We start from the raw sequence: 11,668 nt of genomic DNA, 5'->3' as shown, positions 1-11,668 counted from the left end.
ATGGACGGATGAATCAATGACAATTTTATGAACATATTGGTAAAGGGATAAATGGATACTTTGTGATATGTGTGAAAAGTTACTATGGATACCTACCTCCCTATGTATTCGAGAGATTCGAGAGATTTAGCTAGAGTCATTTTATGTGGAAATAAGACGGGTTGATGTGTAGGTAGGTATTCAATGCAGGATTATAAATGTTAATTCGAGGACCTGAGGAACTGAGGTAGGGAATGAATAGGCAGGTAAATATCTAGGTAGGTAGGGTGTGGTGTTCGCTAATGGAATATCGAATATCGTGGGATTTCGATCATCTTTCCCCATCTTTTCCATTAAATTTTCAACAACAACAACAAATCATTCCATACCTCCTTCCAACCAAGAAATATCGAAAATGGTGGAAAAAATACGTACGACTTCTGAGGACTGCGTGCTGAGATTTTTTCCATGAACAGCAGAGCGTACACTCTACCTCCTCTAGAAACCTTACAAAATGTTGCCTGTCCGTTTCCTGTCCTCCGTGAGTAAGTTTCCCTTGTAAGATCGACTGATTCTGTGTGCTTGATTGGAGTCCTCCCCACTTTACCTGTTCAATATGGAATAGCCATGTAGGTTTGGTTACATTGAAGGTAAGCAAAAACACGTCAGCACGCATGAATCTTTATGTCTGATATTGGAACTTGGAATGAATGTCAGACGATGTTCTGTTGTTTCAATTCAGAGTTCAAAAGACTGATCGAAGTCGGTGCTGAATCAGCTGATTTTTAATAGTCGGACAAATTTGTTGATCAATCACTCAGAATGCGCTCATTGTTAAAAAAGCACTTGCACAGAAACAAATCGAGCAGGGGCGATTCGGGTGATACCTTGTCATCAGCTACGTCGTCGTTGACTAAGTTATCAGTTCAGTCCTCTACTAAGAACGAAAATTCACGAAAGTCATCAATTACATCGTCGTCAACTGCACTGCCTGTACCATTACAGATCGATGCAGAGTGTGTGCAGAAGGATGGATCTCCAAAGCACTTCTGGCATGATGCAGTTCAAATGCTGCAAGAGGACCCGAGCCATCGGGAACTTCTGGATACGTACCAAAAAATCTTACAAGCAGAATCAGGAGCGACCCTGCCTAGCGATAGCGCAGCACCAGATTACTTGTTGAAAACAATCGACCGCAGTCTTAAGCTTCTCGATGAAAAGCGTTCGAAAATCAGAATGGGAAGTGCTACCGTGGAAGTAAGGGATGCTCTCAACAAAGTCGCCAAAGCTGCACAGTATGCCCAGTCTTTTGTTGGCTCTTTGGTGTCGGGAGAGCCTCATGCGGCGATGGCCTGGGCTGGCCTGAGCTTGTTCTTGCCCGTAGGTCAGTACATATATCTCAATGATTTTCGGTCTTGATTAATGTAGTATTATAGCTTTTGATAAATGCAGCTGAGCAACCAAAAGCTCTGACTAAGGGCGTTGAGTATGTTTCCGAATTACTTTGTCGATTCTCCGTCACCGAGCGGTTGTATCAAGAGCAAATCAGAGATACCTCAGCTTTTGTCATCACAGATACTAAAAAGCTTCGGTCAAACTTTGAGAAAAGTCTTACGGAGCTTTACGCGCAGGTGCTACTGTATCAATGTCGCGCAATAAGTCAGCTGCATTCCTCGAAAGTGATGGGTATTGCGAAAGATATGTTCAAATCAGAAAATTGGGATGATTTATCCAGCGAGCTCAAAGAATATGAGACGAAGTGCAATAGATACAAAGGTGTCTTGGATGCGAAGAAAATGGAGAGAGAGTTTCGTAACTTTGAGAAATATACGAAAGGTCGAAATGAGATCGATATTTCATGGCAACACCAAACAAAAGAGACTCTCGAAAATCTCAAGCATGATCAGGATTTACGGGCCGAACAACGTCAAGTAGAACTAGAGAATGACTGCATCCGGAAATTTTATGTGTCGGCTTATGAGAAACAGATGAACCGAAATCCAGATACTGTCAAGGGTACTTGTCGTTGGCTACTTGACAACTCAAATTGGAAAAACTGGAAAAATTCCGAGTTATCTTCTTTACTTTGGGTTTCTGCTGGCCCCGGTTGCGGAAAATCAGTGGTATCGAAGATGCTAATCAAAGCGCTATCAAAGACTTCCTTGCCGGGAAAACCTCGAACCATCTGCTATTTCTTCTTCAAAGAAGGTGATACTTTGCAAAGAACGGCAGAAAACGCTTTATGTGCTATACTGCACCAAATTCTGAGTACCCCAGGAAATTCAGGGCTCGTACGGCATGCGATTCCACCCTGCAACAAGAGCGGGGTTGATATCCGTGAATCATTTGCTCAAATGTGGGAGATTCTGATGGATATTGTGCAGGACGAAGCAGCCGGCGAAATCATCTGTATCCTTGACGCACTCGATGAGTGCGAAGAGAAAGAGGGTAGCGGCCGCTACATGCTCATTGAGAAATTTCAAAAGTTCCATAATGACTACATAGAGACGACGAATTCTAGAAACACATGTTTTAAGATTCTTGTCACTAGCAGGCCTTATGTTGGCATTAAAAGAAAATTCAAGAGCTTGACAAAGAGAGATTCTACAATTAGATTATCGGGGGATGAGGAATCGGCAAAGATCATCGAGGAAATTGATCTTGTAATCGAGGAGAAGGTAAACATGCTGAAAGTTCAGTTGGAATTGGACGATGAAACAACCTCTGCGTTGAAAAAAAAGCTACGGAGCATGAAACACCGAACGTATCTCTGGCTGAGGTTGATTTTCGAATTTCTCGAGCAGCAACTCAAAACAACTAAGAATTATTTGCTTGATGTTATTGGAAAACTTCCGGGGACTGTCGATGATGCATATGAAGCTATTTTAAACCGAATTCCGAAGAATGAGTTCGAAAGAGCCAGGAGGCTTTTGAGCATCGTTGTTGTGGCAGAAAGGCCACTGCTTGTACAGGAAATGAATGTTGCTCTTGCTATCGATGAGAACCTAACTCAAGATTCCCAGGTTTCAGCACTCAATCTTGATCTAGAACCGGAGGCGATTTTTCGAGCAGCTTTGGGCAATATTTGTGGACTTTTTGTCACTGTTGACGATTCCAGTGTATATTTGATTCACCCGACAGCTCGTTCATTTTTGTTGTCTAATGGAAAGACACAAACAAACACAATCGAGGGTCCTACTTTTAGATGGAAGGAGTCTGTATATCCAGCTGAGGCTCACCTGCTATTGAGCAATATCTGTATCAATTATCTTCTTTTCTATGGTCTTGAACGAGACATATCTGTCATTCGCGAGGAATGGTTGAAATTTGATGAAAGTTATTGGGAAGAGCCGACGCCGGAACGTTATTCTCCCATTCCGGAACATTCATTGGTTATCTATGCCTCCAACAACTGGTACAAGCATCTACTACACACGAATTTGGAACAGGGTTCGCCTGTCTATGAGAATGCTTGAATGCTGTGCGACACCAATTATGGGTTTTCAAAAATTTGGGTAATGGAGATTATCTATTACGAAACTCCAGAAAATCAAAATCTCTTTGAGTCATTAGAAATCGCCGCACGCTTAGGTCTTGAATTTGTAGCCCGGCGTGCTTTGCAAAGCCCAACCCTTTCTTACCGATATACAAGGGCATTATTCTACGCTATCAAAAGGAGAGATGAGAACATTCTTCAGACTATTCTAGAGGCAAGGAAAATAGATGGCCTTGATGGTTTTGTGAGGATGGCCGTGGAAGAAGGGAGAGGCAATGATATAGACGCGCTTAGAATAGTAAGGCTGTTGGTCGAGCATGGAGCTGGAAGCCAAGGCCTTCGACCAGCTCTTATTATTGCTGCAAACAGAGATCTATATCATGTTGTTCATTTCTTTGTCGATGATTGTGGGACAGATATCCGAAGTCCTCTTGATAATGGAAATTCAATTCTATGCTCACTCAACACACTTTTTGGATATAATGAGCAAATTCTATCTTATCTGTTTGAGCGAGGCGTGGACCTCAACGGCGTACCCGGAAATTCGGACACGCCGTTAGAGGTAGCGATTCTGAAACAAAGCTTGACAATTGTCAAATTTTTGCTGGAGCATAGGGCTGATGTCAATCTGTCAGGGTCATCCGACCGCGGCTCTCCACTCTATCGAGTACTTCAAACCCCATGGTATACTTCAAAAGTAGAGGAACACGATAATCCTGACCATATATTGGAACTGTTGAATTCAAAGTGGAGCAGAGATTGTCTGATACAGATGCTTTTGACAGCTGGTGCGGAAACCAATGGGTTACCAGAAGAGTTGTTAGAGCAACTGTTAGAGTGTAACAACCGTCAGAAATAGCACGAAAAACTTGGAATATGTATTGATACTAGACTTGATCTAAAGAAGGTAGCCGAGTCCAGAGTCCAAATAACTTTGAAAAGAGACACATGTTCTGGCTCTGTCACTACTGTGTAGTATACTTAATTCGCTACTAGATATATTACACGTGGTAGTATAAAGGGATCTTGGATGTCGGCCGAATGTTCAACAACCGAGGTGTGTGCGTGGAAGCTACTCTCATTTAGTTAGGACTGGAAGTCTTAGGATGCTATTGGAACTTGGACTTGCTTGTTTTTATTTGACTTTGAATAGGTACCGAAATTTAAATATCAAATTGACTGTTGAAGTATAGCTTCTACCCAGAAAATAGGGATAGTCTTGCTTCATTTGTGCCATCAAGGTGTGGTTTCTCTTTTGAGGCTGTTTTAAGCGAAGCTGATCAAGGGGGTTTTGGAAGGAATGGAACGGAGGTCTTATAACATCGGGCAATTCGATAATTTGAAGATTTGAAAATTATGTTGAAATCAAATTAAAGTTTAGTTGACCAACTACATCCATTATCACATTTCATCTTAGCACTCTGTGCTCCCCAGTCATATCATGTGACTCCTTCACTCCCACATGTGTCTAAAAGAAAAACGATTACTGGTATAGATCCGGATGAGCAGCCTTGATAAAATCAGCACCCCTTTCAGCAACCATGTAAACAGCATTCTGGATTCGGCAATCTGGAATGACGGGGAAGACGGATGCATCAGTGATACGAAGATTCTTAACACCAAACACCCGAAGTTCGTGATCAACGACACCTTGCTCGATGGATTTCCCGAGGCGGGCAGTTCTGCATGGATCTGGAGGGTGGGGTGTTAGTTTGATGAAAAGATTTAGTCGGAGGTGCAACTTACGGAATCCAGTCTGACTTCTCTCTAAAATCATCTTATTCATAGCCTCATCGCTATTTCTGGGCATGGGCCATGGATAATCCTCCCCTATGATATCTTTCATTCCGTCGCCGTTCATTAGGATATCATCCACATATCGACATCCTTCACGCAGGGCGACGAGGTCCAAATCATTGGAGAAGAAGTTGAGGTTGATAATTGGCTGCTCAAGTGGATTGGTAGAATTGAGTTTTACATAACCATTGCGCGAGAGAGGACGGAGTAGATCAACGATAACGGTAAGCCAGGATCCCGCAGGTGGTGTAGGGATATGCCATTGGAAGGCATCGCTAAACATGGGCACGAAATCAATCTCAAAGTGTGGTTAGCCGCCTGGTCCAAAGGAGTCGATATCATTGTTGGCTTTTTTTGGCAGCGACGTACTCTTTGCTTGTCGCGAGATATTCGTCGATGCGAGGCAGACCAACGAGTTCGAGAAGACCACTACTGTATGGACCACTCTTATTCTTTCGGTAGGCGCTAATAGCACCATCGTGTTGGGGACCGGCTCGTAGGAGATGATCTTCGAGTCCTAGGCCGTCTTTGAGTCTAAAAACGTGGGGCATGATGGGGTGGTCGAGAAGATTCTTCCCAACGTGTTGTGATTCGACCTTGACGTCGATCCCATGAGGAGCAAGTTCTTCGACGGAGCCAATTCCAGATAACATGAGCAGTTTGGGAGTTTCATACACGCCAGATGAGACGATGATATCCTTTTTGGCTCGGATGGTTAGTTCGTCGGCTTCAGCTGTAATTACTACGACTCCGGTAGCGGCTCCATCTTCGATGAGAATCTGTTTGGCGTGAGTGTGGCCGAGAATAGTGATGTTTGGTTTTCCTTTGAGGAAGAGGGCAGATGTAGAGCGTACACCTTTGTAAATAGTATTCATGCAACGAGCCAATCCGTGCATTTCTCCATTGTAGATCTCGTCATTAAGGATTCCTCCCTTGCTGACCCACGCACTGGACAATGCTTTACGGAATGGCTCGAGCTCAGGCACCATATCAGAAACAGCAACATCTAGTGGACCATTACGACCATGCTTCGCCAAATCTGGATTATACAGATGGCTATCATCGTGGTAGTTGGCTGGCTTGTCGAAATACTCCTTGCATTGATCCCAAGTCCAGCTTGAACCACCATATTCCTCCCAATCGTCAAAAGTAGCTTTGCTACCTCGGATCCAGGTGTAATAATTAAGAGCACTACTACCTCCCAAGACCTTTCCACGAGTGTTGGGCGTTTCTACTCGGGTGTAATCTTCGCGGTCGATCATGGTAGTTTTGTAAGCCCAGTCATATTGGCTTCCACGGAGCTCGAAAGCGCGTGCTGGAGTCTGGATCTCGGGGATGTCTTTGTTGTGTCCGGGACCGGCTTCGATGATCAGGACTTTCACGTTAGCGTTCTCAGCCAGACGGCCGGCAACTGTGTTGCCTCCAGTTCCACTGTTTGATATGTCAATGTTGTTCTTGGGCTATATGATGGAAGCATGCTTACCCTTCAACGACAATGAAGTCGAAGTGATTATCAATTGGTACGACCATTTTTAGTGTTCAAGTTTGCAATTAGCGATGGCATTGTGAAAGATAATTGAAAATTAGAGCTATGGGATCAAAGACGTGATTAAAGTGGTGAAAGTAGATGAAGTGAGAAGTTGAAGATGGAAAGTAGTCTTGCTTTATATCTCTATAAAGCATAGAACATTCACTGTGCGAAGTATGTGAAGCCTGTGACGTCTTCTACATTTTTGACCTCGCGGACCTCTCAATTGATCATGCCCGATGCTTGCCCGCTATCTTCCGAACCAGAATATGGGGGAGAATACACGCCTAATCTCTCTTTCCCTGCATGGTAGTATGGAAAGGATTGCTGCCAAAGTAGGCTGATTATTAAGCTCCGTGGCTCTCAGAACTTAAGCGAGCTCTTGGGTTGTAAAAATCTGGAAGGATATGTATGCTCAACCCCTCATTACGACATTAAGACATTTCGGGGTTACGAGGTATAATGACAGCATAGCCAGCGACAGCGAGAGGGGTGGCAAATATGGCAAATATTGGAGTATGCTCGTTGTTGTTTGCAAAGCAATCTATCTTTGACCCTCATGCCCCCCCTCGCCTCGAAAGATGAATTGAAACATGCATGAATTCAGACGTGATGTAGTGAAATGCTATAGTGAGACTGTGGGAGTAGTAAAGTCAAAGGGCTTGGATGCCTTAACCTTGCCCATTGCATGCGCATCTCCACTCGAAGAATCTTCTCTGTCGCCGAAACCCGAATGCCATTATCCTTCTGAAAAGATTGATGTCAAGAAGTTTGACGATGGATTCAGTGCACAAGATCCAGAACTTCGGCCCTGTTCGGTATGGACGAACAGACCGTATTTGCATGCAAGCCGCGGCCATTCAACGCAAAGACTGTTGAAAGGTAGAGGAAGGGCTGGCTGCAGGCTGAGTGGAGCCTTGGTTTTTGACATGGCAAGTTTTTCAGGAGACAAGCTCGAAATATTCGTGAGAATTGACAATTCGTACCCTTTTTAGCTTGGAGAGGCCAGGAAAACATTGGGACAAGATCAATTAGCATATTAATAAATGTGAGAAAGTAGCTTGAATGTTATTTTTCTGGGGTGGGTAAGAGCGACTCTCCCTACTCCCATTCCGCATCGGGACATGTTAAGCATCAGCCTTCCCTGACTTCTGGTCTTAAAATCACCACCTCTCAAGACTCCTCTTACTGATATCAAAAGGACAATTCAAGAATGTGCCTTTGCAATTGCTTACTATAACATTATACCATCACATTAACTCTTTATTATTCAAGTATAAGCTACAAATGGACACATCAGAGTGGAGTTCGAACATTGCGGTAAGGAACAAGGAGCCTGTAGTCACAGTGAGAGAGATTCTGCAAGATTCAGAGTGAGTGGAACAATCTTCTAGAATACCCCTTGTTGTCTAAAATTCTGAAATGTAACCACTAATCGTCTCAACCGCACAGTGTCGACGACCAAATCATAGAACCATGCTCCTCCCATAGTCCTCGTAAACGCAATCATTGCGAGGTAGAGAAAAACTCGATTATTAATCCATCGATCCGGTAACTCTCCAGACAAGATAAGGGCATTGAATTTCGTTTTGACATCGTTGACACTTTCAAGAAGAAACCCAAGTAACGAGAAAGGACAAGTATCGCCAGCAAAGCGTCAATGCAATGTTAGAGGCATGGAATCAAAATTTCTACAAGCAGAGCACAATGGCAAGAGTCGAGAAATTATTTTCATGGAAAGGCAGGTGAAATTGGAAAGTGGTCGCGGATCCAAGACTGATTATCATGTAGAGAGATTGCTGCATCGAAGAAGGGCAACGAGAGATTTACTGAAACGCCCAATATTAGGAAACAACTTGAGGGCTTAATAGTGACGTTGTCGTAAGTTTCGATCATTTTTTATAGCCCAAACAACATTTTGATTAATGCTAATATGGATATTAGAGGATCAGCAGCGCCATCTGCCGGTAATAGACCAGAGCCCTCTGGTACCAATGAGACCACATCCATCAAGGCAAAGATGTAAGCTAGATACTCACTAAAGGTTTTGATCAAGACTTCAAGCTCTAAGTAGCCCTGAACTTAGGATCCCCATCGACACACTTAGTCCCGCACTAGCACATCTTAGCTCTGCGCACCACGAAAACCCCAGATCAAGTTCTATTTCTAGTAGCTCCGAATCTCTTCATTATAAATACCACAACCTCAAGAGAAACTACGAAAATATTCCACACAACATTTCCGAAGCTCAACCCCCTAAGAAACGCAGCGACAAGTACGAAACTGAGCTTAACAACATTGAACCCAACCAAAATTGCGAGCATACCAGCAACACTTTTGAATATCTCTTTCCCACAATCAAAGATAGGATCGAGCAACAAAGGTCTCAATTCGATACTGTTACTGAAAGGATCAATGAAATTTTCAACCTGATACAACAAGGCGAACGACTACTACAGAACGCCATGACTACCGAAAACGCTTCTCAATCGGAGCTTCTGGTCGACAGAATCACTCATGTGCTCGCAGAAGATCTTAGGATTGATGATTCTACCTCTGCAATCCCCAATTTTTCACCAGAGAGAGGTTTCGTCGCCCAAGTTACAAACGTGCATGTTTCAACCGACCCTTCCCAGACTTTGAAAGAACTTTGGAAATTCGCCAGATCAAACATGGGCGTAATTTTGAGTGAAAAAGAAGAAGTGTTTATCGAAAGCATTAAATCTCTCAACGCTACACAAACAAGGCTCAAGGAGGAATGGAACATGCTCAACTCAAAAGAAGACAAGAACAATTTCAAATTCATGCTTGAGATGAATTCCTCTGAGCGAGCAAAAGTTTTGCAAAGGGCTTGGGATTTGAAGAAAGAAATTGCGAACTTCTACATGTGTGCTGAGACGAGAAAATAAGTAAATCGTGACATGCGACAGAATGATGTAAAACTGGAGGTATTGGGCTGCTTTTCGCGAACATATTTATACATATGAGCTTAAGCATGTTGATGTTGGAGTAGCAAGGTTGGCGCTTCTATTGCTGGAGCATTATTATCTTCGACGCTGCAGGGAATACACCTTTTTCTTGATCTCTTTCTGTTGTTTATTATCCAATGAGGGAAGGGTGTACAGTGGCCAGCTAGAAAAGATTAGTTGTCACATATCATGAATAGAAGATCAACAATTATCAAAAATCGTGCGATGATAGGAAATTTTGTGATGTGCACATTTACTTGGCATTTTACTTTCATACAGTGGTAAGAACACTGGCATTCTTATACCACGTCAAGAGAGGATTCTCTCCGTTCTTGGTCTCCGTCTGTTCCACATAAGCCCATCGGTTCAAAAATTCTTCATGTGATAACACTTGTGTGAACTTTCCCGTGATGGCTCTGTATACATTATCCATGACAGCGAAGTCAGTAGGAAACAATATATCAAAGTATCCTTGATGCACCTATATGCCATTAGCAACGATGAAAGGGACAAGGAATATTGATGCTCACAAAAGGCGTCGTAACAGGAACTGTTCTTCTTTTATATCTTGTCTGCACAACTGGTGCATTGACTCCCTTGATCGTGTCCGGCAGCGAATGAAAATCACTTGTTACTAATCTATGCGCCGGGAAATACTTGGCCAGAATATCGAAGAACTGCATAAGTCTCGTGGGTATATACTCTGGCTGACTGAGATTCGGAGCGAATGGCATATTGTTCCTCAAAGTTTTCACTAGTCTGTTCTGCGGAAGGGGGTGTGGATATTTCCCATTGGTAGCAGCGTGTCGTACGCGAAGGAATCTAGATGCTATAGGGTCGATGGTGGGAGTGTAGAATTCGTAAAAGTCGCCAGTGTTGGATATCAAGACGGTGCCTTGGAGAGGTTCTTCGGTAACAGGGTCATATCGAATAGAGTCGTGGGCAAAGTTGTCAAAAACCTCCATGGCGAGGAAGAAGCATGGTGAGGGAACTATCTGGTTCCATTCGAAAACTGATTTGTTGATAATCTCAACTTTAGACGAGTGTCCTCGAGAATTGGCATTCCGTAATAGGTGCGACTTTTGTAGCGATGCGAGATTGCTGGATATCTCAATGATCTTGAACTTTGTGCTGGCATATACCTCGGGTTCTGTGGCACGAATATAGTCGAGTATGTTGAGCATAAGAGTACCATTTCCGGCACCCATTTCGTAGATTATGAGATCGTGGTATGGGTACTGCGATATTTTGTAATTGTTGATCAAATATCGGGCTATAGCTTCACCATAGTAGGGTCTGAAGAGCTCTGTTGGTGTATGCCATAATTGGCGAGTCTCATTAGGAGACTTGAGGTCCAACTCGTCTTCAAACTCGGTGTATCGTTGTCCCAGGAGACGGTGAAAGGCTGGTTCATCTTCGAGGGAGTTGAAGTCGAAAGGCTCGCCAGGAGTAAAGATGACGACTTGCTTGGAGAAATAACCATAAGAAGGATTGTATAAACTATCTGTGGAACGTGTCAGATAATCACACGGTATGTTAACGGCTAGATTCTGAATACCTTCAATGAAATCTCGTGTGAGCATCTTCACACGCCTTGGCCTTTCTCTCCTCCCCCTTAATTGATCTGCTGTAACCATGGGATACTTATTGAATTCCTCCATCATATCTATCGGAAAGATATCTGTTCTCTGCTGCCAATGGCTTTCATTCTTGCTTGTCTCCTTCACTCCTCTGCCCCTCCTACTGGTGGTTGACAAACATCTCAACTGCGAACCATGCCCATTCCATACTCGGGGAGATAACGAAGAATGAGATCGTAAAACCTCACAGTTCTTGTGTTGGAATAACTGCCGAAACAGTCGTGCCACAATTGGGGAGTCCATCGGCAGAAGTGTTTAT

At 43.4% G+C, this 11,668-nt stretch overlaps 4 protein-coding genes across 4 annotated transcripts; 2 read left to right on the top strand and 2 right to left on the bottom strand.

The window, feature by feature from the left end:
- Nucleotides 1-493: 493 nt before the first annotated feature.
- On the top strand, nucleotides 494-4,334 carry EAE97_000984 (uncharacterized protein; the record flags this gene model as incomplete). Its single annotated transcript, XM_038871494.1, has 4 exons — nucleotides 494-520; nucleotides 772-1,359; nucleotides 1,416-3,429; nucleotides 3,553-4,334. 4 exons carry the CDS (start codon nucleotides 494-496, stop codon nucleotides 4,332-4,334), a joined length of 3,411 nt encoding a protein of 1,136 aa, XP_038737395.1.
- A 624-nt stretch (nucleotides 4,335-4,958) lies between these two features.
- On the bottom strand, nucleotides 4,959-6,802 carry EAE97_000983 (uncharacterized protein; the record flags this gene model as incomplete). Its single annotated transcript, XM_038871493.1, has 4 exons — nucleotides 4,959-5,167; nucleotides 5,222-5,547; nucleotides 5,642-6,703; nucleotides 6,756-6,802. The coding sequence occupies 4 exons, from the start codon at nucleotides 6,800-6,802 to the stop codon at nucleotides 4,959-4,961; spliced, it is 1,644 nt and encodes a 547-aa protein (XP_038737394.1).
- Nucleotides 6,803-8,087: 1,285 nt separating this feature from the next.
- EAE97_000982 (uncharacterized protein) lies at nucleotides 8,088-9,709 on the top strand (the record flags this gene model as incomplete). The annotated part of the gene is made up of 5 exons (XM_038871492.1): nucleotides 8,088-8,173; nucleotides 8,253-8,351; nucleotides 8,592-8,681; nucleotides 8,745-8,822; nucleotides 8,887-9,709. The coding sequence occupies 5 exons, from the start codon at nucleotides 8,088-8,090 to the stop codon at nucleotides 9,707-9,709; spliced, it is 1,176 nt and encodes a 391-aa protein (XP_038737393.1).
- Nucleotides 9,076-11,652, bottom strand: EAE97_000981 (uncharacterized protein; the record flags this gene model as incomplete). The annotated part of the gene is made up of 4 exons (XM_038871491.1): nucleotides 9,076-9,932; nucleotides 10,021-10,250; nucleotides 10,300-11,273; nucleotides 11,328-11,652. The coding sequence occupies 3 exons, from the start codon at nucleotides 11,650-11,652 to the stop codon at nucleotides 10,041-10,043; spliced, it is 1,509 nt and encodes a 502-aa protein (XP_038737392.1). The 3' UTR covers nucleotides 9,076-9,932; nucleotides 10,021-10,040.
- Between the last annotated feature and the right edge of the window lie 16 nt (nucleotides 11,653-11,668).

The sequence above is a fragment of the Botrytis byssoidea genome (assembly GCF_014898295.1).
Source record: "Botrytis byssoidea strain MUCL 94 chromosome Unknown BBYS_002, whole genome shotgun sequence".
Classification (NCBI taxonomy): domain Eukaryota; kingdom Fungi; phylum Ascomycota; class Leotiomycetes; order Helotiales; family Sclerotiniaceae; genus Botrytis; species Botrytis byssoidea.
This window is presented reverse-complemented; position numbering and strand designations above follow the sequence as displayed.